General features: G+C 40.9%; 1 protein-coding gene across 5 annotated transcripts in view; it reads left to right on the forward strand.

Annotated features, from left to right (window-relative positions):
* Positions 1-23,325, forward strand: part of SLC39A9 (solute carrier family 39 member 9) — a 67,527-nt gene that overhangs the window by 9,587 nt on the left and 34,615 nt on the right. For 4 of the 5 annotated variants that reach the window (XM_019009827.3, XM_019009829.3, XM_004055357.5 and 1 more), the window contains exon 2: positions 19,557-19,665. In XM_019009827.3, coding sequence (XP_018865372.2) covers positions 19,557-19,665 — 109 coding nt within the window. Of the gene's footprint in view, positions 1-19,554; positions 19,666-23,325 lie in introns of those variants that run through there. The other variant, XM_055362195.2, reaches the window with a different exon arrangement.

Genomic DNA, 23,325 nt, shown 5'->3' on the forward strand with positions numbered 1-23,325 from the left:
AATGGCACGATCTCGGCTCACTGCAACCTCCTCCTCTCAGGTTCAAGAGATTTTCCTGCCTCAGCCTCCCAAGTAGCTGGGTGGCACCTGCTACCACACCCAGCTAATTTTTGTGTTTTTAGTAGAGACGGTTTCACCATGTTGGTCAGGCTGGTCTCAAACTCCTGACCTCAGGTGATCCACCTGCCTCGGCCTCCCAAAGTGCTGGGATTACAGATGTGAGCCACCAAGCCCAGCCTGAGGTTAATTTTCTATTAACCGAAACATTGTACCCTAGCTCCTACACCTTGTTGTATACTCCTTTCATTAGTTCTTTATGCATTTGACAGAGACAAATTGGGGAAAGAAGATAGATCCTAAAAGCCAAACACTGAACAATTAAATATGTCTTGTAGAGAAGCAATTTAGCATAGTGTTTAAGATTATATATTCTGGGCCAGGGACGGTGGGTCACGCCTGTAATCCCAGCACTTTGGGAGGCCGAGGTGGGTGGATCATGAGGTCAGGAGATCAAGACCATCCTGGCTAACATGGTGAAACCCCATCTCTACTAAAAATACAAAAATTAGCTGGGCATGGTGGTGCGCATCTGTAGTCCCAGCTACTCGGGAGGCTGAGGCAGGAGAAGGAGGATCACTTGAACCCAGGAGGCGGAGGTTGCAGTGAGCCAAGATTGCGCCACTGCACTCCAGTCTGGGTGACAGAGCGAGACTCTGTCTCAAAAAAAAAACAACAAAAAAAGATTATATATTCTGGAGCTAGACTACATATAGGTTCAGATCATGGCTCTGCCGTTACTGGCTGTGTAAACCTAGGCAAATGGAACTTTCTATGTCTCTATTTCCTTGTCTCTAAGGTGGAGATAATAGAAGTATCTACCTCATAAGATTGTTTTGAGGATGAGTGAGCTAATATATGTAAAGTGACTATAATAGAACATGCCTGGCATAATAAGTACTTAATAAATGTTATTATAATTATGATGAAGGAGAAGAATTTTAGTAGCACCTCCCTTGTGTAGAACTTGGCCGTCCAGAAGCCACATTAATCTAAAGGACCAGCAAAGTCTCTTATTAGCCAAATAGCCTGAAGAACAAGCATTTTGTTTGCTTTATACTGTTCCTGGTTCTCATTTGGCTCCTGTGTATCTTTTTTATGTAATTCTGGTAGGCTAGTGAGCCAGTTATCAATTTATTTCCTCTCAGCTTTAAATTCACTCTTCATTGACTATTCTGCAAAAATGCATCTGAGCCCCGTAAATATTTTTCCTCTACCAGCTGGCACAATGTTATGCTTTGTCTGCAAGGGGTACTGGAGAGAAATTGTAAGTGGAAGCGGTTTTCCTTCTTGGTTCTGGCATGCTTGCCCGGCACCAATTTCTGTAGCACAGGCAGCCTGCCCGGTGTCCAGTTCCTGCAATGCACCCAGCTTCTTCAGCACAGGTTCCTGCAGCACATGTGGCTGTGGCTTTTCCAGCTTCTAGCCAGACTTCCCTGAGACCCAGCTCCTGCAACACCAATGGCTTCTCCAGCCCTAGCCTCCTGCTGCACACACAGTTGCTCACGCACCCAGCAGTCAGTAGTTTCCCCTGGCACCCCCTTGGGTGGTTTTGTAGTCTTGCCAGTGAGCCACTTTCCCCAAAACCTACAGTACAGATTTCCAGCAAGTTCCACCAGCATGGCACTATAGAAACTTCTCTGCCATTCGCCAAGCCCCAGCCATCCCCTCTTCAACAGAGTTTGGATCTCAGCCTTTGTGGGGCCTCTTCTTTGAGCACTCTTATCTTAGTGCTAGGATAGTAGCTGCGCCTTATATCTGCTATTATATTCTTTTTTTTTTTTTTTTTTTTTCTGGAGATGGAGTTTTGCTCTTGTTGCCCAGGCTGAAGTGCAATGGTGCGATCTCGGCCCACTGCAACTTTCGCCTCCCAGGTTCAAGCGATTCTCCTGCCTCAGCCTCCCAAGTAGCTGGGATTACAGGCGCCTGCCACCATGCCTGGCTAGTTTTGTAGTTTTAGTAGAGACAGGGTTTTTCCGTGTTGGTCAGGCTAGTCTTGAACTCCCGACCTCAGGTGAATCCGGCCTCCCAAAGTGCTGGGATTACAGGCATGAGCCACCGCGCCCGGCCCTGCTATTATATTCTTTACAGTTCTCTCTTAGTCAATTCCTCATCATTCTAGTCCCCTTTTATGCTTTTATAGGTATTCCTTTTTTCTTTCTTTCTTATTTTGAGATGGAGTCTTGCTCTGTTGCCCAGGCTGGAGTGCGGTGGTATGATCTTGGCTCACCACAACCTCTCTCTTTGGGTTCAAGCGATTCTCCTGCCTCAGCCTCCCAAGTAGCTGAGATTACGGCTGCCTACCAACACGCCCAGCTAATTTTTGTATTTTTGGTAGAGACAGGGTTTTGCCATGTTGGCCAGGCTGGTCTCAAACTCCTGACCTCAGTTGATCAGCCCACCTTGGCCTCCGGAAGTGCTGGGATTACAGGTATGAGCCACCGCGCCCAGCCCCCTTTTGTAGGTATTCTTTATGTTAAACTTTCTCTCTTCAAATTACTTTATGCTTTCTCTTTCATGAAAGGACCCTGACTGATAGAGGTAGGTAATGGATCATAAAATCAAATAAGGCTGAACAGAGAATTAAGCCTGGAGTAAAATAAGACAGCCCCAGTGTCATGATATATGGCAGCTGACCTTCAGTGTCAGTGCCTGGGAGTCATTAGGGAGAAGTGAGAACTGTGGGCATCTAAAGGGCACATATCATTTGATGACACCAAATCTTCCTATTTTTCCAAAGCTAGAAATCTGGATTTTTATATGAAGTCTCCTGAATTTTATCCTTTGGCTACTTATTCAAATATTGCATCAGTGCGTGGGCCAAACAATCCATGTTTGTGAGTCTACAAGCCTCTAGACTGCCTGATTTCTAAGCCCTCTGCATATAGAAGGGGTGGGCAAGCAAGTAGAGGAAGTAAGTTACAGCATGGCAGTGGGGGTGGGAGAGACAGAAAAACATTTTGAATTATTACACAACGTCAAAGTGCAGTTGTTTAGAATCACTTAGTAGAGGGGAAAACATCTCTATGTTCACATTAAAGACACTATATTCTCTAATCTGACTATAGTATAATAATTAATGACTACATGTCAACTGATATGTCAGGTTCTACGTTGATTTTAACAGTAACCTTGAAAGGGAAGAATTCTTGTCCTGCTCGTAGATAAGGAAACTGGGCTTCAAGTTTAGTAAGTACAAATCCCCTATTTATATAGCCTTTAATTAAATTAACAATTTTTTAAAAGATGCTGTGGAAAATTTGGAAAATATGGTAACGTATAAAAGGAAAATAAAAGTATTATCCTACTGTTGAATTAGAATCACTAATAACATTTTTGTTTCTTTTTTTTATTTGTTTGCATTTTTAACATAGTTAATTATGGTTGATATGTACAATTTACATTCTCCCTTTTATAACCTGGTAGTATATCATAAGCATTTTCCTTTATTCTTAAAAACTTGTTCTAGTTATTTGTTGTTGTTGTTGTTAAGGCAAGGTCTCACTTTCTTACCCAGGCTAGAGTGCAGTAGCATGTTTGTTTTGGCTCACTGTAGCCTCCGCACCCTGGGCCCAAGCGATCCTTCTACCTCAGCCTCCCTAGTAGCTGGGACTCAGGCATGTGCCACCAGGCCCAGCTAATTTTTGTATTTTTTTAGAGGCAAGGTCTCACTATGTTGCCCAGGCTGGTCTCAAACTCCTGGGCTCAAGTAATCAATCGTCTTGTCTTGGCCTCCCAAAGTGCTGGGATTGCCAGTAGGGGACACTGTGCCCTGCCTTGGGCGTTTTAAAAAATGTCCTCATTACATTCAATTATGTACAGAAATTCTTAATATGCATTTAATATGTTTTTACATTTTTGTCATGATAATAGTGTTGCATGAATATTTTCTTGTCTCAAGCATTGAGTGTATTTCAGATTATTTTTTTCAGGGATAGAATGATGGGGCTAAAGGACATGAATGTTCTTCAGAAGGTTCTCAATCTATATTACCAGTTTTTTAAAATGCATTTTTACAACAAATGCAAATAACGCTATATTCTCACAAACATTATCATTATTCATTTTTAAAACTGTACCAATTTCATAGAGGAAAAGGTATATTTACTATTTTAGTCTGCTCAGTTCAGTTGAACTCTTATGTATCAATGATATATTTATTGGCAATGCTTTTCCAGGTTATTTTTCAATGGATTTTTGTTTGTTTTGGCTTTGTAGTTACATCAAACGATCTTACGGGATTTATATTTATTTCTTTTATGTTTAGAAAGGAATTTTATGCAAAAAGAAAAATAAATTAATCTTATTTTCCAAGATTGGAGGAAATGGCATTAATAAAGTACTTGCTTGTTATTACTGCCTTAGAAGGTGTTAAGCAACCTTGATGTCAAATGAGTTAGGAAATAGGAAGCTTATACGCCCCCGGCAACATGGCAGAATTGTAACTTCGTTCACTGGAACTTTCATTATTCTTGCAGTGGAAGTGCTTAGAAGCTTTTTTTTGCATGCTACCGATGATGCTGAAGACAAGTAATAACAACACCTACTCTGCTAAGTGCACTAATATCCTGCTCCTACACAATAATAATACTAGTAGCAGTAGCCCCTTCTTACAGAGGAGGCCATGAAGCCCAGGAAGGTTAAAGACTTGTCCTGTTTCACACAACTGCTCCTTAGAGCCAGGAAGCTTTTGGGCATCTTGTTTCAGCTGTAAGGACTTGAAGAACCAAATTAGATCTGAGTTTTCTTTATTATCTGTTACTAACACTTAGCAGCAGATAATGTAGTGGCTAAATTGACATTAAGAAATATCTCTTTCTTGAAGCAGGTTTGTTTGTAAGAATATGGGGAAAAACTTTGTTGCCTGAACAAGAGTTACTTCATAGCCTGTGATATTTTATCTCTTCAGTGCCTAAAACTTTGAAGGGATCAATCTTATGACAAGAGATGTACCTTTGATTTTTTTTTTTTTAGGAAGCTGTAGCTGATACTTTGACTACTAAAATGGGCATGGCACAAGGAAGATTGAGATAAAATGTTTTCCGTATCAAAAGCTTTTAAAGACTGGATGCGGTGGCTCATGCCTGTAATCCCAGTACTTTGGGAGGCCAAAGCTGGTGGATCACTTGAGGTCAGGAGTTCGAGACCTGCCTGGTCAACATGGTGAAACCCTATCTCTACTAAAAATACAAAAATTAGCTGGGCATGATGGCACATGCCTGTAATCCCAGCTACTCAGGAGGCTGAGACAGGAGAATCGCTTGAACCTGGAAGGTAGAGGTCGCAGTAAGCCAGGTTCACACCACTGCATTCCAGCCTGGGTCATAGAGTGAGATTCCATCTCAAAAAAAAAAAAAAAAAAAAAAAAAAACTTTAAAAATTGTTGGCTTGTCTTTAGGTGAACCAATTTGTTGACTGTTTCTGTGAGCAGGGAAAGAAAGACCATTTAATTACCTTGGTGTCTGCCAAGAAATATTAAACTGACTTCAAAGCTTGTGCTGATGGTTAACGGCATAGGGTGCAAGCTGTTGTTTTAATTAATATATCTAGCAGATCCTTTGGTTTAGTCAGGCTGCAACTGTGAACTTCTAAAATGAGATAACATAAAACCAATGGCATTGCACAGTTCATGCCTCTCCTGAGCAAATACTTCATTTCACTGACAGAAACTGTTGGTTTGGGAACTGTCTTTTCATCTTGAATGACAGTTGGAATTTGTAGTTCTCCATTTAAATAAACTTTTTAGTGATTTACCATAAGCAAAAGAGAGAACCTGTCAGCATTTTGTTAACTTTAATATAAACACAACTTGAGACTGAATCCCAAGTTGTGTGAAAGAATACAGCCATACAAATACATGAAGCCACAATTCTAGCACTTAAAATAAATCAGATTGAGTCTAAAATGATCAGGTAAAGAATTTTTTTTCAAATTAAAATAGAAAGTGCAATTGGCAGTAATGCTTATTTTTTGGACTGCTGGTTCTTTTCATCAAAAGTGTTGTTTCTGTAATATTGGTTGCCATGAAAAGGCTCATAGACATTTATCAAGCTGATAAAAATTTTGTAGGACAATCTTTACATTGCTTTGCTGAAGATTAAAACAAGGACTGAGGCTGGGCACAGTGGCCTGTAATCCCAGCACTTTGGGAGGCTGAGGTGGGAGGATCACTTGAGTCCAGGAATTTGAGACCGGCCTGAGCAACACAGGGAGACCCCACGTCTACAAAAAAAATTTAAAAATTAGCTGGGCATGGTGGTGCACACTAGTGGCTTTAGCTTCTCAGGAAGCTAGAGTGGGAGGATCACTTGAGCCCAGGAGTTTGAGGTTGCAGTGAGCTGTGATGGTGCCACTGCACTCCAGATTGGGTGACAGAGCTGTCTCAAAAAAAAAAAAAAAACAAAAAAACAGGCTGGGTGCAGTGTCTCATGCCTATAATCCCAGCACTTTGGTAGGCCAAGGCAGGCGGATCACCTAAGGTCAGGAGTTCAAGACCAGCCTGTCTCTACTAAAAATACAAAAAAATTAGCTGGACGTGGTGGCATGTACCTGTAGTCTCAGCTACTAAGGAGACTGAGGCAGGAGAATTGCTTGAACCTGGAGGTGGTAGCTGCAGTAAGCTGAGTTGTGCCTCTGCACTCCAGCCTGGGCCACAGAGCAAGACTTCGTCTCAAAAAAATAAATAGTAAATAAATAACTAACAAAACTCCTTTCCTAAGGAGTTTTGAGCTGCTTGGGAAAAATATATGTCATAGAAGATGTTTGCACTAATAAGACAAATGACAGCATTGCTTCAAATTTATTATGAAATTCTGTTATGATGCTTAATATATTTATATGAAATTCTATTATGGCCTTGTATTGTATTGTATTGTATTGTATTGTATTGTATTTTTGAGATGGAGTCTCGCTCTGTCACCAGGCTGGAGTGCAGTGGCGCGATCTCGGCTCACTGCAACCTCTGCCTCCCAGGTTCAAGCGATTCTCCTGCCTCAGCCTCCCGAGTAGCTGGGACTACAGGCACATGCCACCATGCCCAGCTCATTTTTGTATTTTTAGTAGAGATGGGGTTTCACCATGCTGGCTAGGATGATCTCAATCTCTTGACCTCGTGATCTGCCTGCCTCAACCTCCCATAGTGTTGGGATTATAGGCATTAGCAACCACACCCAGCCTATGGCCCTTTATTAAATGTATTTGCCCGCTGGGCGCAGTGACTCACACCTGTAATCCCAGCACTTTGGGAGGCCGAGGCGGGTGGATCACGAGGTCAGGAGATCGAGACCATCCTGGCTAACACGGTGAAATCCTATCTCTACTAAAAATACAAAAAATTAGCCGGGCGTGATGGTGGGCGCCTATAGTCCCAGCTACTCGGGAGGCTGAGGCAGGAGAATGGCGTGAACCTGGGAGGCGGAGCTTGCAGTGAGCCAAGATCACACCACTGCACTCCAGCCTGGGCGACAGAGCGAGACTCCATCTCAAAAATAAATAAATAAATAAATAAATGTATTTGCATGCCCCTTGAGTGAAACTATCAATTCTGAATCGACTAATCACTGAAAATTCTTGATATAGTTACAAGGAATATATGAGGTCTATTTCCTGGCATGAATATTCTAAAGAGGTTCCGCTACATTTGTGTAATTGTTTGTATCAGAGCCCAGTGGCTGGTACCAAGTCCCCAGTGCTTTGCATGGTGGTGGGCATTTAATTCATTCTTTCAATAAATATTTAGGGGAAACTGCTGTGTGCCAGATACTTCCTTATAAATTGAGAATTCAGCAGTAAATTAAAGATCTCTGCCCTGACAGAATTGGTAATTTTGTGGGGAAGGGGTTACAGGGACAAACAGTAAACATAGTGTTGGGTGGATATTTAACTTCATTTGGTAAATAAATGCACTTAATTTCAAAGTGAACTGAAAACAATACAGTAGTTTTACCTCACGCTGCCTTTCTTTGAAGGAAATACTGCAAAGCTAGATGATTCATTCAGATTTACCTTGATGGTCTCATCCTACAAACTCAAATTCTTTGTTTCTGAATGTTTGATGGTATTATAATTTCATGTTTGCACTTAGATCAGGGTTTTCCAGCTTTTGGGTTTCATAGATCAGTCATATATTTAAAATTTCAAAGAATCGGCCGGGCGCGGTGGCTCACGCCTGTAATCGCAGCACTTTGGGAGGCCGAGGCGGGCGGATCACGAGGTCAGGAGATCGAGACCATCCTGGCTAACATGGTGAAACCCTGTCTCTACTAAAAATACAAAAAATAAGCCAGGCATGGTGGCAGGCACGTGTAGTCCCAGCTACTCGGAAGGCTGAGGCAGGAGAATGGCGTGAACCCGGGAGGTGGAGCTTGCAATGAGCCAAGATCATGCCACTGCACTCCAGCCTGGGCAACAGAGCGAGACTCCGTCTCAAAAAAAAAAAAAAAAAATTCCAAAGAATCAATACAGGATTACCTCCTTTTAATTTTGCCATGTAAGGACACTAAAAATAAAAACAAAAACTGTTGTCACCATCATTTCTTAAAAGAAAGGATGTTATAACCAAAATTAGGTAGGATATAATCTCAGAATAAAAAATAGTTCTTTACATTGAAGAAATAAAGCTTTATGATGTGCTCACTGTATTGTCCTTATTTTATTTTGTCATGAACCATTAGAAACTGTCAATAGAGAAGAATTATAACTATTTATGATTTTGTTTTTTCTCTCAGTGTTGCTGAGGGATTTTGCTGATTCATACTATTTTGAAAGGTTGCATGAATATCATCTTTTTTGGAGATAAATTTTTTTATAATGGATTGTATGTATTATGCTATGCAGTGAGCATTGTCATGAAGTGCAATGCCGAATCTAATCATCCCTGTAACCACTAACTAGCTTAGTCATGTGATCTTGGGCAAATCACTTCTCATCTTTGGCCTTCGATTCTCCATCTATATATTGAGAGAAAATCATTTTTTATATTTTCTCCCAGTTCTTTAATTTGAATTGATAACTTTGGTAGCTAATATCCCTATTTTTAAAACATGGGTCTAAAGATTAATAAAAGCCTTCACTGTGCCTTTCTAAAAACTTGCACCAAACTCTTTGCTGTTTATATTTCATATTCTTTTTTTTTTTTTTTTTTTTTGAGAGAGGGTATCGCTCTGTCACCCAGGCTGGAGTGCAGTGGCACAGTCTCAGCTCACTGCAACCTCCGCCTCCTAGGTTCAAGCGATTCTCTCTCAGCCTCCCGAGTAGCTGGGACTACAGTTGTGCACCATCATACTCGGCTAATTTTTGTATTTTTAGTAGAGATGGGCTTTCGCCATGCTGGCCAGGCTGGTCTCAAACTCTTTTCCTGCTTTTAAAACTTATCTCAGTGTAGTTTTTCATGTGACCCCAGGGTAGAGTATTATGAAGCACTTGGTAAGTGCCTAGTGAATTGTGGGCTGATCCGGAATTGTGAACACCACTGGTTTCCCCATAATGTTATTGACATAAAATTGTGGTGAATTATTTTTAAGAAATATCTGAATGGCAGATGAGATTGTTTAAGGAAAATTTTTGGAAGGGCCTTTTAGTATTCGAATTAGATCTCTGACCTTGATTTCAGAGAACTGCCGTGAGGAAAGAAGCCTTGTTAAAACTGAATATTCTAAAATGAATCCTTTCAGAAGTCCTGGCTGAGTAAATTACTACCCAATTAATTTTTTTTATAAATAGATAATTTTATAGAATGAAAGGTACAGATCTTAATATAGTTTGATGAATTTTAGCAAATGTTTACAAATGTAACATCCCAATCAAGATTTAGAACATATCTATTATTCTAGAAAGTAACCTGATGCCACTTTCCAGTGAATCCCCACTGTGTGGCCACCCTCTCATCCCTGGTCACCAGAGGCAGTCACTGTTCTGATTTCAATCTTTGTAGATTAGTTTGGCCTGTTTTTAAACTTCATATACATTTATTCATACAGTATATACTCCTTTGTGTAAGGCTTCTTTCACTCAAACATCAGGAAAATGTTTATGAGATTTATTCATTTATGTGCTGTATGTAGCCGCAGTTTATTCCTTTTTATTACCAAGTGGTATTCCATTGTTTAAATATACCACAATTTGTTTATCCATTCTCCTGTCGATGGACATCTGATCCAGATTGTGGCTATTCTTGATGTAGCTTCTATGAATATTCTTGTACAAGTTTTTTGTGGACGTATGTTTTCATTTCTTTTGGGGAAATGAAAAAGGGGAATGCTAGTTTAACTTTATAAGGGACTGCTAATTTTCCAAAGTGGTTGTACCATTTTATGCTGCCACCAGCAACGTGTGAGTTTTCCAGTTGCTCTATATCTTGTAATTATTTAAAGTTATCAGTCTTTTCAATTTTGGCCATTTTAATGGGTATGAAAAGGTATCTTGCATAGTTTTGATTTACATTTTTCTGATGACTAAATGATGTTGAGCACCTTTTCATGGGCTTATTAGCCATTCATACATCTTTTGTGAAGTGTCTGTGCAGTGTTTTACCCATTTTTAATTGGTTGTTTGTCTTTTATTATTGAGTTGTAGAAGTTCTTTCTACTTCAAATACAAATCCTTTGTCAGCGTCATGGAGTCTGTTCTGCCTCCCAAGCCAGTACCCCAACCACTGGAATACTCTCAGTTTACAAGTACCTCATAGCCATTCTAAATGTATAAGGGTTGACCTGGCTGTGTGCTGGGGATCAGGGGGGATTCTTCTCTTGCTATATGGCAAGTATTAATTGGTGTTGACGTTGCAGCTTTAGTTTCCCCTTTCTCAATAGATACATAGATCGCTTTCTTCCTCTCCAAACAAGGAGGGAGTAATGTTTCAACCAGCCTTTCAGCTAAAAAAAACTATTTTCCCATAGAGATAATATTTACAAAAGCTAGTTAGGCTCCCAGCCTCTCAGTCAGAAGTTCAGTAATGTATCAGAGATAATAGAGCTACTGTTTTTGCTAACTAACCTCTTTTTTATTATCATTATTATTATTAAACTTTTAAGTTATAGGGTACATGTGCACAATGTGCAGGTTTGTTACATATGTATACATGTGCCATGTTGGTTTGCTGCACCCATTAACTCGCTATTTACATTAGGTATTTCTCCTACTGCCATCCCTCCCCCAGCCCCCACCCCACGACAGGCCCTGGTGTGTGATGTTCCCCACCCTGTGTCCAAGTGTTACCCCATGACAGGCCCTGGTGTGAGATGTTCCCCACCCTGTGTCCAAGTGTTCTCATGGATCAATTCCCACCTATGAGTGAGAACATGCTGTGTTTGGTTTTCTGTCTTTCCAATAGTTTGCTCAGAATGATGGTTTCCAGCTTCATCCATGTCCCTACAAAGGACGTGAACTCATCCTTTTTCATGGCTGCATAGTATTCCATGGTGTATATGTGCCACATTTTCTTAATCCAGTCTGTCGTTGATGGACATTTGGGTTGGTTCCAAGTCTTTGCTATTGTGAATAGTGCTCCAATAAACATACGTGTGCATGTGTCTTTATAGCAGCATGATTTATAATCCTTTGGGTATATACCCAGTAATGGGATGGCTGGGTCAAATGATATTTCTAGTTCTAGATCCTTGAGGAATCACCACACTGTCTTCCACAATGGTTGAACTAGTTTACACTCCCACCAACAGTGTAAAAGCGTTCCTATTTCTCCACATCCTCTCCAGCATCTGTTGTTTCCTGACTTTTTATTGATCGCCATTCTAACTGGTGTGAGATGGTATCTCATTGTGGTTTTGATTTGCATTTCTCTGATGACCAGTGATGATGAGCATTTTTTCATGTGTCTGTTGGCTGCATAAATGCCTTCTTTTGAGAAATGTCTGTTCATATCCTTTGCCCACTTTTTGATGGGGTTGTTTCATTTTTTCTTGTAAATTTGTTTAAGTTCTTTGTAGATTCTGGATATTAGCCCTCTGTCAGATGGGTAGATGCAAAAATTTTCTCCCCTTCTGTAGGTTGCCTGTTCACTCCGATGGTAGTTTCTTTTGCCGTGCAGAAGCTCTTTAGTTTGATTAGATCCCATTTGTCTATTTTGACTTTTGTTGCCATTGCTTTTGGTGTTTTAGTCATGAAGTCCTTGCCCATGCCTATGTTCTGAATGGTACTGCCTAGGTTTTCTTCTAGGGTTTTTATGGTTTTAGGTGTAACATTTAAGTCTTTAATCCATCTTGAATTAATTTTTGTGTAAGGTGTAAGGAAGGGATCCAGTTTCAGCTTTCTACATATGGCTAGCCAGTTTTCCCAGCACCATTTATTAAATAGTGAATCCTTTCCCCATTTCTTGTTTTTGTCAGGCTTGTCAAAGATCAGATGGTTGTAGATGTGTGGTGTTATTTCTGAGACCTCTGTTCTGTTCTATTGGTCTATCTTTCTGTTTTGGTACCAGTACCATGCTGTTTTGGTTACTGTAGCCTTGTAATATAGTTTGAAGTCAGATAGTATGATGCCTCCAGCTTTGTTCTTTTTGCTTAGGATTGTCTTGGCAATGCGGGCTGTTTTTTGGTTCCATATGAACTTTAAAGTAGTTTTTTCCAATTCTGTGAAGAAAGTCATTGGTAGCTTGATGGGGATGGCAGTGAATCTGTAAATTACCTTGGGCAGTATGGCCATTTTCATGATATTGATTCTTCCTATCCATGAGCATGGGATGTTCTTCCATTTGTTTGTGTTCTCTTTTATTTCGTTGAGCAGTGGTTTGTAGTTCTCCTTGAAGAGGTCCTTCACATCCCTTGTAATTTGGATTCCTAGGTATTTTATTCTCTTTGTAGCAATTGTGAATGAGAGTTCACTCATGATTTGGCTCTCTGCTTGTTATTTGTGTATAGGAATGCTTGTGATTTTTGCACATTGATTTTGTATCCTGAGACTTTGCTGAAGTTGCTTATCAGCTTAAGGAGATTTTGGGCTGAGATGATGGGTTTTCTAAATATACAGTCATGTCATCTGCAAAGAGGACAATTTGACTTCCTCTTTTCCTAATTGAATACCCTTTATTTCTTTCTCTTGCCTAATTGTCCTGGCCAGAACTTCCAACACTATGTTGAATGGGAATGGTGAGAGAGGGCATCCCTGTCTTGTGCCAGTTTTCAAAGGGAATGCTTCCAGTTTTTGCCCATTCAGTGTGATATTGGCTGTGGGTTTGTCATAAACAGCTCTTATTATTTTGAGATACGTCCCATCAGTACCTAGTTTATTGAGAGTTTTTAGCATGAAGGGCTGTTGAATTTTGTCAAAGGCCTTTTCTGCATCTATTGAGATAATCATGTGGTTTTTGTCTTTGGTTCTGTTTATGTGATGGATTATGTTTATTGATTTGTGTATGTTGAACCAGCCTTGCATCCCAGGGATGAAGCCAACTTGGTCTTGGTGGATAAGCTTTTTGATGTGCTGCTGCATTTGGTTTGCCAGTATTTTAGTGAGGATTTTTGCATCGATGTTCATCAGGGATATTGGTCTAAAATTCTCTTTTTTGTTGTTGTCGTGTCTCTGCCAGGCTTTGGTATCAGGATGATGCTGGCCTCATAAAATGAATTAGAGAGAATTCCCTCTTTTTCTATTGATTGGAATAGGGTTTCAGAAGGAATGGTACCAGCTCCTCTTTGTACCTCTGGTAGAATTCAGCTGTGAATCTGTACCTCTGGTAGAATTCGGCTGTGAATCTGTCTGGTCCTGGACGTTTTTTGGTTGGTAGGCTATTAATTATTGCCTCAATTTCAGAGCCTGTTATTTGTCTATTCAGGGATTCAATTTCTTTCCTGGTTTAGTGTTGGGAGGGTGTATGTGTCCAGGAATTTATCCATGTCTTCTAGATTTTCTAGTTTATTTGCGTAGAGGTGTGTATAGTATTCTCTGATGGTAGTTTGTATTTCTGTGGGATCGGTGGTGATATCCCCTTTATCATTTTTTATGGCATCTGTTTGATTCATCTCTCTTTTCTTCTTTATTAGTCTTGCTAGCGGTCTATCAATTTTGTTGATGTTTTCAAAAAACCAGCTCCTGGATTCATTGATTTTTTTTTGAAGGGTTTTTTGCATCTCTGTGTCCTTCAGTTCTGCTGATCTTAGTTATTTCTTGCCTTCTGCTAGCTTTTGAATGTGTTTGCTCTTGCTTCTCTAGTTCTTTTGTGATGTTAGGGTGTCAATTTTAGATCTTTCCTGCTTTCTCTTGTGGGCATTTAGTGCTATAAATTTCCCCCTACACACTGCTTTAAATGTGTCCCAGAGATTCTGGTACGTTGTGTCTTTGTTCTCATTGGTTTCAAAGAACATCTTTATTTCTGCCTTCATTTCATTGTTTACCCAGTAGTCATTCAGGAGCAAGTTGTTCAGTTTCCATGTAGTTGTGTGGTTTTGAGTGAGTTTCTTAATCCTGAGTTCTAGTTTGATTGCACTGTGGTCTGAGAGACAGTTTGTTGTGATTTCTCTTCTTTTACATTTGCTGAGGAGTGCTTTACTTCCAACTATGTGGTCAATTTTGGGATAAGTGCAATGTGGTGCTGAGAACAATGTATATTCTATTGATTTGGGGTGGAGAGTTCTGTAGATGTCTATTAGGTTGGCTTTGTGCAGAGTTGAGTTCAAGTCCTGGATATCCTTGTTAACCTTCTGTCTTGTCGATCTGTCTAATATTGACAGTGGGGTGTTAAAACCTGCCATTATTATTGTGTGGAAGTCTCAGTCTCTTTGTAGTTCTCTAAGGACTTGCTTTATGAATCCGGGTGCTCCTGTATTGGGTGCATATATGTTTAGGATAGTTAGCTCTTCTTGTTGAATTGATTCCTTTACCATTATATAATGGCCTTGTCTCTTTTGATGTTTGTTGGTTTAAAGTCTGTTTTATCAGAGACTAGGATTGCAACCCCTGCTTTTTTTTGCTTTCCATTTTCTTGGTAGATCTTCCTCCATCCCTTTATTTTGAGCCTATGTGTGTCCCTGCATGAGAGATGGGTCTCCTGAATACAGCACACTGATGGGTCTTAACTCTTTATCCAATTTGCCAGTCTGTGTCTTTTAATTGGGGCATTGAGCCCATTTACATTTAAGATTAATATTGTTATGTGTGAATTTGATCCTGTCATTATGATGTTAGCTGGTTGTTTTGCCCGTTAGTTGGTGCAGTTTCTTCCTAGCATTGATGGTCTTTGCAATTTGTTATGTTTTTGCAGTGGCTGGTACCGGTTGTTCCTTTCCACGTTTAGTGCTTCCTTCAGGAGCTCTTGTAAGGCAAGCCTGGTGGTGACAAAATCTCTCAGCATTTGCTTGTCTATAAAGGATTTTATTTCTCCTTCACTTATGAAGCTTAGTTTGGCTGGATATTAAATTCTGGGTTGAAAATTCTTTTCTTTGAGAATGTTGAATATTGGCCCCCACTCTCTTCTGGCTTGTAGAGTTTCTGCTGAGAGATACGCTGTTAGTCTGATGGGCTTCCTTTTGTGGGTAACCTGACCTTTCTCTCTGGCTGCCCTTAACATTTTTTCTTTCATTTCAACCTTGGTGAATCTGACAATTATGTGTCCTGGGGTTGCTCTTCTTGAGGAGTATCTTTGTGGTATTCTCTGTATTTCCTGAATTTGAATGTTGGCCTGCCTTGCTAGATTGGGGGAGTTCTCCTGGATAATATCCTGAAAAGTGTTTTCCAGCTTGGTTCCATTCTCCCCATCACTTTCAGGTACACCAATCAAACGTAGATTTGGTCTTTTCACATAGTCCCATATTTCTGGGAGGGTTTGTTCATTTCTTTTTACTCTTTTTACTCTTTTTTTCTCTAAACTTCTCACTTCATTTCATTAATTTGATCTTCAATCACTGATACTTTCTTCCACTTGATCGAATCAGCTACTGAAGCTTGTGCCTGTGTCACGTAGTTCTCATGCCATGGTTTTCAGCTACATCAGGTCATTTAAGGTCTTCTCTACATTGTTTATTCTCGTTAGCCATGCGTCTAATCTTTTTTCAAGGTTTTAAGCTTCCTTGCGATGGGTTTGAACATCCTCCTTTAGCTCGGAGAAGTTTGTTATTACTGACCTTCTGAAGCCTACTTCTGTCAGCTTGTCAAAGGCGTTTCCATCCAGCTTTGTTCCATTGCTGGCGAGGAGCTGCAGTCCTTTGGAGGAGAAGAGGTGCTCTGGCTTTTAGAATTTTCAGTTTTTCTGCTCTGGTTTCTCCCCGTATTTGTGGTTTTATCTACCTTTGGTCTTTGATGATGGTCACCTACAGATGGGGTTTTGGTGTGGATGTCCTTTTTGTTGATGTTGATGCTATTCCTTTCTGTTTGTTGACAGTTTTCCTTCTAACAGTCAGGTCCCTCAGCTGCAGGTCTGTTGGAGTTTGCTGGAGGTCCACTCCAGATGCTGTTTGCCTGGGTATCACCAGCAGAGGCTGCAGAACAGCAAATATTGCTGCCTGATCCTTCCTCTGGAAGCTTCGTCTCAGAGGGGCACCTGGCTGTATGAGTTGTCAGTCAGCACCTACTGGGAGGTATCTCCCAGTTAGGCTACACAGGAGTCAGAGACCCACTTGAGGAGGCAGTCTGTCTGTTCTCAGAGCTCAGACACCATGCTGGGAAAACCACTGCTCTCTTCAGAGCTATCAGGCAGGAACGTTTAAGACTGCAGAAGTTTCTGCTGCCTTTTGTTCAGCTATGCCCTGCCCCCAGAGGTGGAGTCTACGGAGGCAGGCAGGCCTCCTTGAGCTGCGGTGGGCTCTACCTAGTTCGAGCTTCCGGGCCATTTTGTTTACCTCCTCCAGCCTCAGCAATGGCGGATGCCCCTCCCCCAGTCAGGCTGCCTCCTTGAAGTTGAATCTTGGACTGCTGCGCTAGCAGTGAATAAGGCTCCATGGGTGTGGGACTCGCTAAGCAAGGAGCGGGATGTAATCTCCTGGTGTGCCGTTTGTTAAGACTGTTGGAAAAGCACAGTATTTGGGTGGCAATGTCCCGATTTTCCAGGTACAGTCTGTCATGGCTTCCCTTGGCTAGGAAAGGGAAATCCCCTGACCCCTTGTGCTTCCCCGGGTGAGGCTTCGCCCCGCCCTGCTTCAGCTCGCCCTCCCTGGGCTGCACCCACTGTCCAACCCGTCCCAGTGAGATGAACCAGGTACCTCAGTTGGAAATGCAGAAATCACTTGTCTTCTGCGTCGATCACACTGGGAGCTGCAGACCGGAGTTGTTCCTATTCGGCCATCTTGGAATGGACTGCTCGTTTGCTAACTAACCTCTTAAAAGAAACAAACAGATGAAGTTCATAATGTACCATTAAATTATTGAAAGTTTTTCATAAACAACATATATAATTATTCCCTTGTGGTTTTGTTTATTTTCAAAAATGGGGTCTCTTTATGTTGCCCAGACTTGAGTATAATTCAGCGAGATCATAGCTCACTACAGCCTCAGCCTCCCCATATCTGGGACAACAGGTACATACTACCATGCCTGGCTTCTTGTAGTTTTTTATTATTTTTTATTTTTTTAAAGACAGCTCTTACTATGTTGCCCAGGTGGGAGTGCAGTGATTATAGCAGATGTGATTATAGCACACTATAGCCTTGAACTCCTGGGTTTAAATGATCCTCTGCTTCCACCACCCGAGCAGCTGAGACTACAGGTGCACACCACCATGCCTGGCTCTCCTTGCCGGTTTTTTTGTTTTGTTTTGAGATGGAATCTTGCTCTGTCACCCAAGCTGGAGTGCAGTGGCGCAATCTCTGCTTACTGCGACCTTCACCTGCCGGGTTCAAGTGATTCTCCTGTCTCAGACTCCCAAGTAGCTGGGATTACAGGCACACACCACCACGCCCAGCTAATTTTTGTATTTTTGTAGAGATGGAGTTTCACCGTGTTGGCCGGGCTGGTCTCAAACTCCTGACCTCAGGTGATCCACCCACCTAGTTGTAGTTTTTTTTTTTTTTTTTTGAGACGGAGTCTCGCTGTCGCCCAGGCTGGAGTGCAGTGGCGCGATCTCAGCTCACTGCAGGCTCCACCCCCTGGGGTTCACGCCATTCTCTTGCCTCAGCCTGCGGAGTAGCTGGGACTACAGGCACCCGCCACCCCGCCCGGCTAATTTTTTGTATTTTTAGTAGAGACGGGGTTTCACCGTGTTAGCCAGGATGGTCTCGATCTTCTGACCTTGTGATCCGTCCGCCTCAGCTTCCCAAAGTGCTGGGATTACAGGCGTGAGCCACCGCGCCCGGCCCTAGTTGTAGTTTTTAAGATCATTTTTCATACTTCTAAGATCCCAGTAAGTCATATTAGGGTATACTGCTGCTTCAAGAAACTTTGAAACCTAATCTTTTTGTATGACAAGAGGGAGTCCCTCAGACTTGGCTAAAAAGAAGACAATTAGGATTAAGTTGGATTAAAACCACAGAAGAATTTTAGCATTAATGTCTAAATACATTTTTTTCATCGTATGAGTAATACATGTTTATTGTAGGTAAATTATAAATGTTTTAAAAGTTATGTATTTATATATTGCAAGTTATAAATTTTAAGTAAAAAATTGTTAATGTTTAATATAACTTGTTCTACTTATATATATAAATATTTTTTATAAATATGAGATTATCAATACATATTGATTGCCATCAGCTTTTTCCTCATAGCAGCATATCATGACTTCCTATATCTGTTAACATATTTATTTCTTAATTTTTAATGGCTGAGTGGTGTGGTACTCTGATGAAATTTATAGTTTATTTAGCCAGTCTTCTTTATTGGACATTTATTTTCAGGTTTGCATTAGTAATAAGCACAGTGGTCATCTTTGCACAATTCTTTCTTAGGATGAATTTCTAGAAGTAAAATTTCTTTATCAAAGAGTTCACATTTTTGAGGCTTTAAATCTAAATGCCAAAGTGTGGTCTCCAGAGGTTGTAGCAATTCACATTCCTTCCAGTATTAAAGTGTACTCATTCTTCCTATCATGGATAGTAGACATTTTCCCAAATCATTGTTAACCTGGTCATTTAAAAAATTTCATCTCACTCAGGCACAGGGGCTCACGCTTGTAATCTCAGCACTCTGGGAGACTGAAGCAGGCGGATCACCTGAGGTCAGGAGTTGGAGACCAGCCTGGGCAACATGGTGAAACCCCGTCTCTACTGAAAATACAAAAATTAACCAGATGTGGTGGTGCACGCCTGTAATCCCAGCTACCCGGGAGGCTGAGGCAGGATAATCGCTGGAACTTGGGAGGTGAAGGCTGCAGTGAGCCGAGACCACGCCACTGCCTCAGGCCTGAGCGACAGAGCAAGACTCTGTCTCAAAAAAAAAAAAAAAATTCATCTCTTTGTTTTAATTGGCATTACTCATGAAATTGATCATTTTTCATCTTCACTGTCTATTGTAGATGTTGGTCTCACAAATGAGCAGCTCACAGTCTTGATTACAGATACTTCAGAAACTTTTTCCCATTCATTAATCAAAGTTTGCAATGATTTCTTTTGCTTTCTCCCCAGGAACGACTGAAGCTGGTGACTGTTTTGGGTGCTGGCCTTCTCTGTGGAACTGCTCTGGCGGTCATCGTGCCTGAAGGAGTACATGCCCTTTATGAAGATATTCTTGAGGGTGAGAAAGGGAAGAGCCTTACTTGAGATATGTTATTGACTTGGAGGGTTAGCAGGAAGAAGCTTAGTGGTATGTTTTCTGAGCACAGTTCATGTTTACCATAGAGTTCTACCCTGAGAAGATTTGTTGAGAGATATCTTGATATCTTTGATATTGACACATCCTTAGCAGTTTGTCAACTGAATGTCCCAATTGATGAATACCACTTAATGTTTATTTGCCACAGTGCATGAATATGAGTCATTTTAAGTTATGACAGTTCTTTCTTAATGCTTACTCAAACACTTCCCAAATCCCAAATGATAGTGGCTGCATTTTTTGTTTAATTTAAAAATATATGGATATAAATAAATTTAAGGACCCTTTACAGTAAACTTTATAGATAATTGATGAGGACCCATGCAGTAAAGGATAACTGAAAAAATTAAAGAGGCCTTTCCTGACCCTAATAGCAACAAGCAGAGGGAACAGTATAGCTGTGTGAGAGTAAATGCTTGGTGGTCAGCTTGGCTTACTCACCAGCAAAGTAATTTGGTCCTTCACACAGCTGAAAAGCATACTTGATTCACATTTGTGACTTAGCAAAATCCGATTACTACATGTCATGAAACTTCACAGTTACCTGTGAAGGATTGACACCACAGCTGTTAAATCCATGAGCTGAATCCTCAAGTACCAAGTCTACCAGAAGTTAAGAATAGTATAAAGAGGTAGGCACTTCCAAATTTCTTACTAGATACAATATAATAAATACTTTTTCAGATCTTGGTAGAGGAAAAGAACTGCGTCCTTTATCCAGAATGGTGATGCTCTTAGGCCTGGGGTTTGATAGACAAAGAGTTTTGGCAGATATAAATGAGGATTGCAGAAGTGTTGCAAGATAGGACAGGGGCTGAGGAGTGGTCAGCTGTATTGGGGAACAGTAATAAATCAGGAGCCTTAAAGCAGTGGTCTCTACTTTTTTTATGGTCACACATCCTACAGAGGGAGGGAGGAATGATTTACATGCACTATTGCACTGATTTAATGTGTACATTATAAAATACGCTCCTAAAATAGGAACATTTTTGAGGCCTGAGATTTAAATATACATAGAACAGTATTTTCTTTCATATTCTAGTGGGTCATCTTGAATTTTTCTGGGATGTGATTCCACTATAGAAATCACTGTCCTAACATTTGTCCTTTTATGGGTGGCAGTTGTTTTCTAAAGTTGTCTGATAATGAAAATTCCTTGAGGAAGAGGTACATTTTAAAAGTATGATTTCCTGACCTCCAGGAAGGATCCCGGGAATATCTATTTTTAACAAGTTGTCTGCGATTCTTACGAAACAAGTTTCAGAAACACTGGAGTAGAGGAAAGAAGTGCTTCAAGTATAGTTTCTTTGTGTTATTTTTAATATCAATTTGAGATATAATTTACATACCATGTTTCAGGTATAGTTGGGGGTTTTGGGTTTTTTTTTATTTGTTTGTTTTGAGACATGGTCTCACTGTGTCGCCCAGGCTATAGTCCAGTTTTGCCATCACAGCTGAAATCTCTTGGGTTTAAGCAATCCTCCCACCTCAGCCTCCTGAGTAGCTGGGACTATAGATGCACACTGCTATGCCTGACTAATGTTTAATTTTTTTTTTTTGTAGAGATAGAGTCTCCTTCTGTTGCCTAGGGTGGTTGCCAATTCCGGGACTCAAGTGATCCTCCCAAGTTGGCCTCCCAAAGTGCTGGGATTACAGGTGTGAGACACCTCACCCAGCCCAGGTGTAGTTTAAGACTAAAATTATCTACCATGTGTTAGGTTGTGTGTAGAGAAAAACTCTCTCTAACTGTGTTTTTCCTGTGCTCTCACACCACAACAATCATAAACACAGAAGAAAACTTCTGTAACCAGATGCGTGGAGATATCTCCCCACTACCAAGCAGCAGACACCAGCCAGGTGTCCTCCAATTTAATTCTGACGCTGTCTACCTGGAGGCAGTATCAGATCCCACAGATCGAGTGCTCAGTCCCCAAGACTGCTCCCTCCTTCACCCATCACCAATAGCAAGCCTGGGCCTCTGGAACTTCTGACCAACTGGCTTCAAGTTGGGGTTCCCACAACCCCCTCTTTGGGTTCAGTTAATTTGCGAGAGTGGGTCACAGAACTCAGAGAAACACTTACATTTACCAGTTTACTAAGAATGATATTTTAAAGGATACAGATAAACAGCCAAACAGCCAGATGAAGAAATACAAAGACTAAGGTATGGAAGGGTCCTGGGTCCTGGAGCTTCTGACCCTGTGGAGTTGGGGTGCGCCACCCTCCTGGCACATAGATGAGTTCTTCACCTTTCTGTCAGCCTTCATATATGTTCAGCTAGCCAGAAGTTCCCTGAACCCTGTCCTCTTGGGTTTTTATGGAAGCTTCAAGATGTTAGCATTCCTCCCTGCAGGGTTTAGGATGGTACCCTCTCATGGGAGCTTAAGACCCCAAGTCCTGCCTTGGGGCAGGTGAAAAGAGGGCAGGAGAAGGTCAGAAGCCTGCTGTTGAGGCCTAACACACCCAACAGTATAACAAAAGACTGCAACAAAGGCTATGTAAGTTATGAACCAGGAACTGTGGACAAAAACCAATATATACACATAATGTTTGTGTGTGTGTGTATATGTATGTAAGTGTATAGTGTATATACTATGTATATATGTGTTTACATATATACACATATGTACACACATACACACACACGCATACATAAAATAACACCACAGGTTGCATTCCCTTATTTTCAGTTTTCCTGATTTTTGACCCAAAATAATTTTTTTTTTTTTTCAGACAGGGACTCACTCTGTCTCCCACGCTGGAGTGCAGTGGTGTGATCACTGCAGCCTTGACTTCCCCAGGTTCAGGTGACCCTCCTACCTCAGCCTCCCAAGTAGCTGGGACTACAGGCTCATGACACCACACCCAGCTAATTTTCAGATTTTTTTATGGAGACAGGATTTCACCACGTTGCCCAGGCTGGTCTTGAACTCCTGGGCTCAAGTGATCCACACACCTCAGCCTTCCAAAGTGCTGGGATTACAGGTGTGAGCCACTGTACCCAGCCAGAGTAATTTTGTGGTGTCATTTGAAAACAGATTACAAAGTGCTTTATAAGTCTCTTCTGAAAATAAGCATTCTGGTCTCTTTAACCTTTCATCATAGATTAGTTTCCAGCCCTAAGTCATTTAAATTTTTTAAAAAATATTTTCATTTATATATTTAGCATTCACACTTTTGGTGTACACATCTACAAGTTTTGACAAATGCATAGAGAGTGATGTTATTACCACTGCAATCAAAATACAGAATAGTTTTGTCACCCTAAAAAGTATGCTTGTGCTGTCCATTTGTAATGTTTTCTCCACTCTCAACCCCTGGCAACCACTGATCTCTGTCTATATAGTTTTGCCTTTTCAGAATGTCATAAATGGAATCATGTAACCTTTGGGTCTGGCTTCTTACTTAGCATAATGCATTTGAGGGTCAGTATATGAAGGGAAAATGTGTATTATGGAAAAACTATGGATGGATTTCAAAAAACTTTTTTGCACAAAAATGAACTTGCGCTAACTTGTTATAACATGTCTGAACAGGATCTACTTAGAGGCACTAAGAAGGTTAAGACAGCAGTTTGAAAAG

Source organism: Gorilla gorilla, chromosome 15 (genome assembly GCF_029281585.2).
Source record: "Gorilla gorilla gorilla isolate KB3781 chromosome 15, NHGRI_mGorGor1-v2.1_pri, whole genome shotgun sequence".
NCBI lineage: Eukaryota > Metazoa > Chordata > Mammalia > Primates > Hominidae > Gorilla > Gorilla gorilla.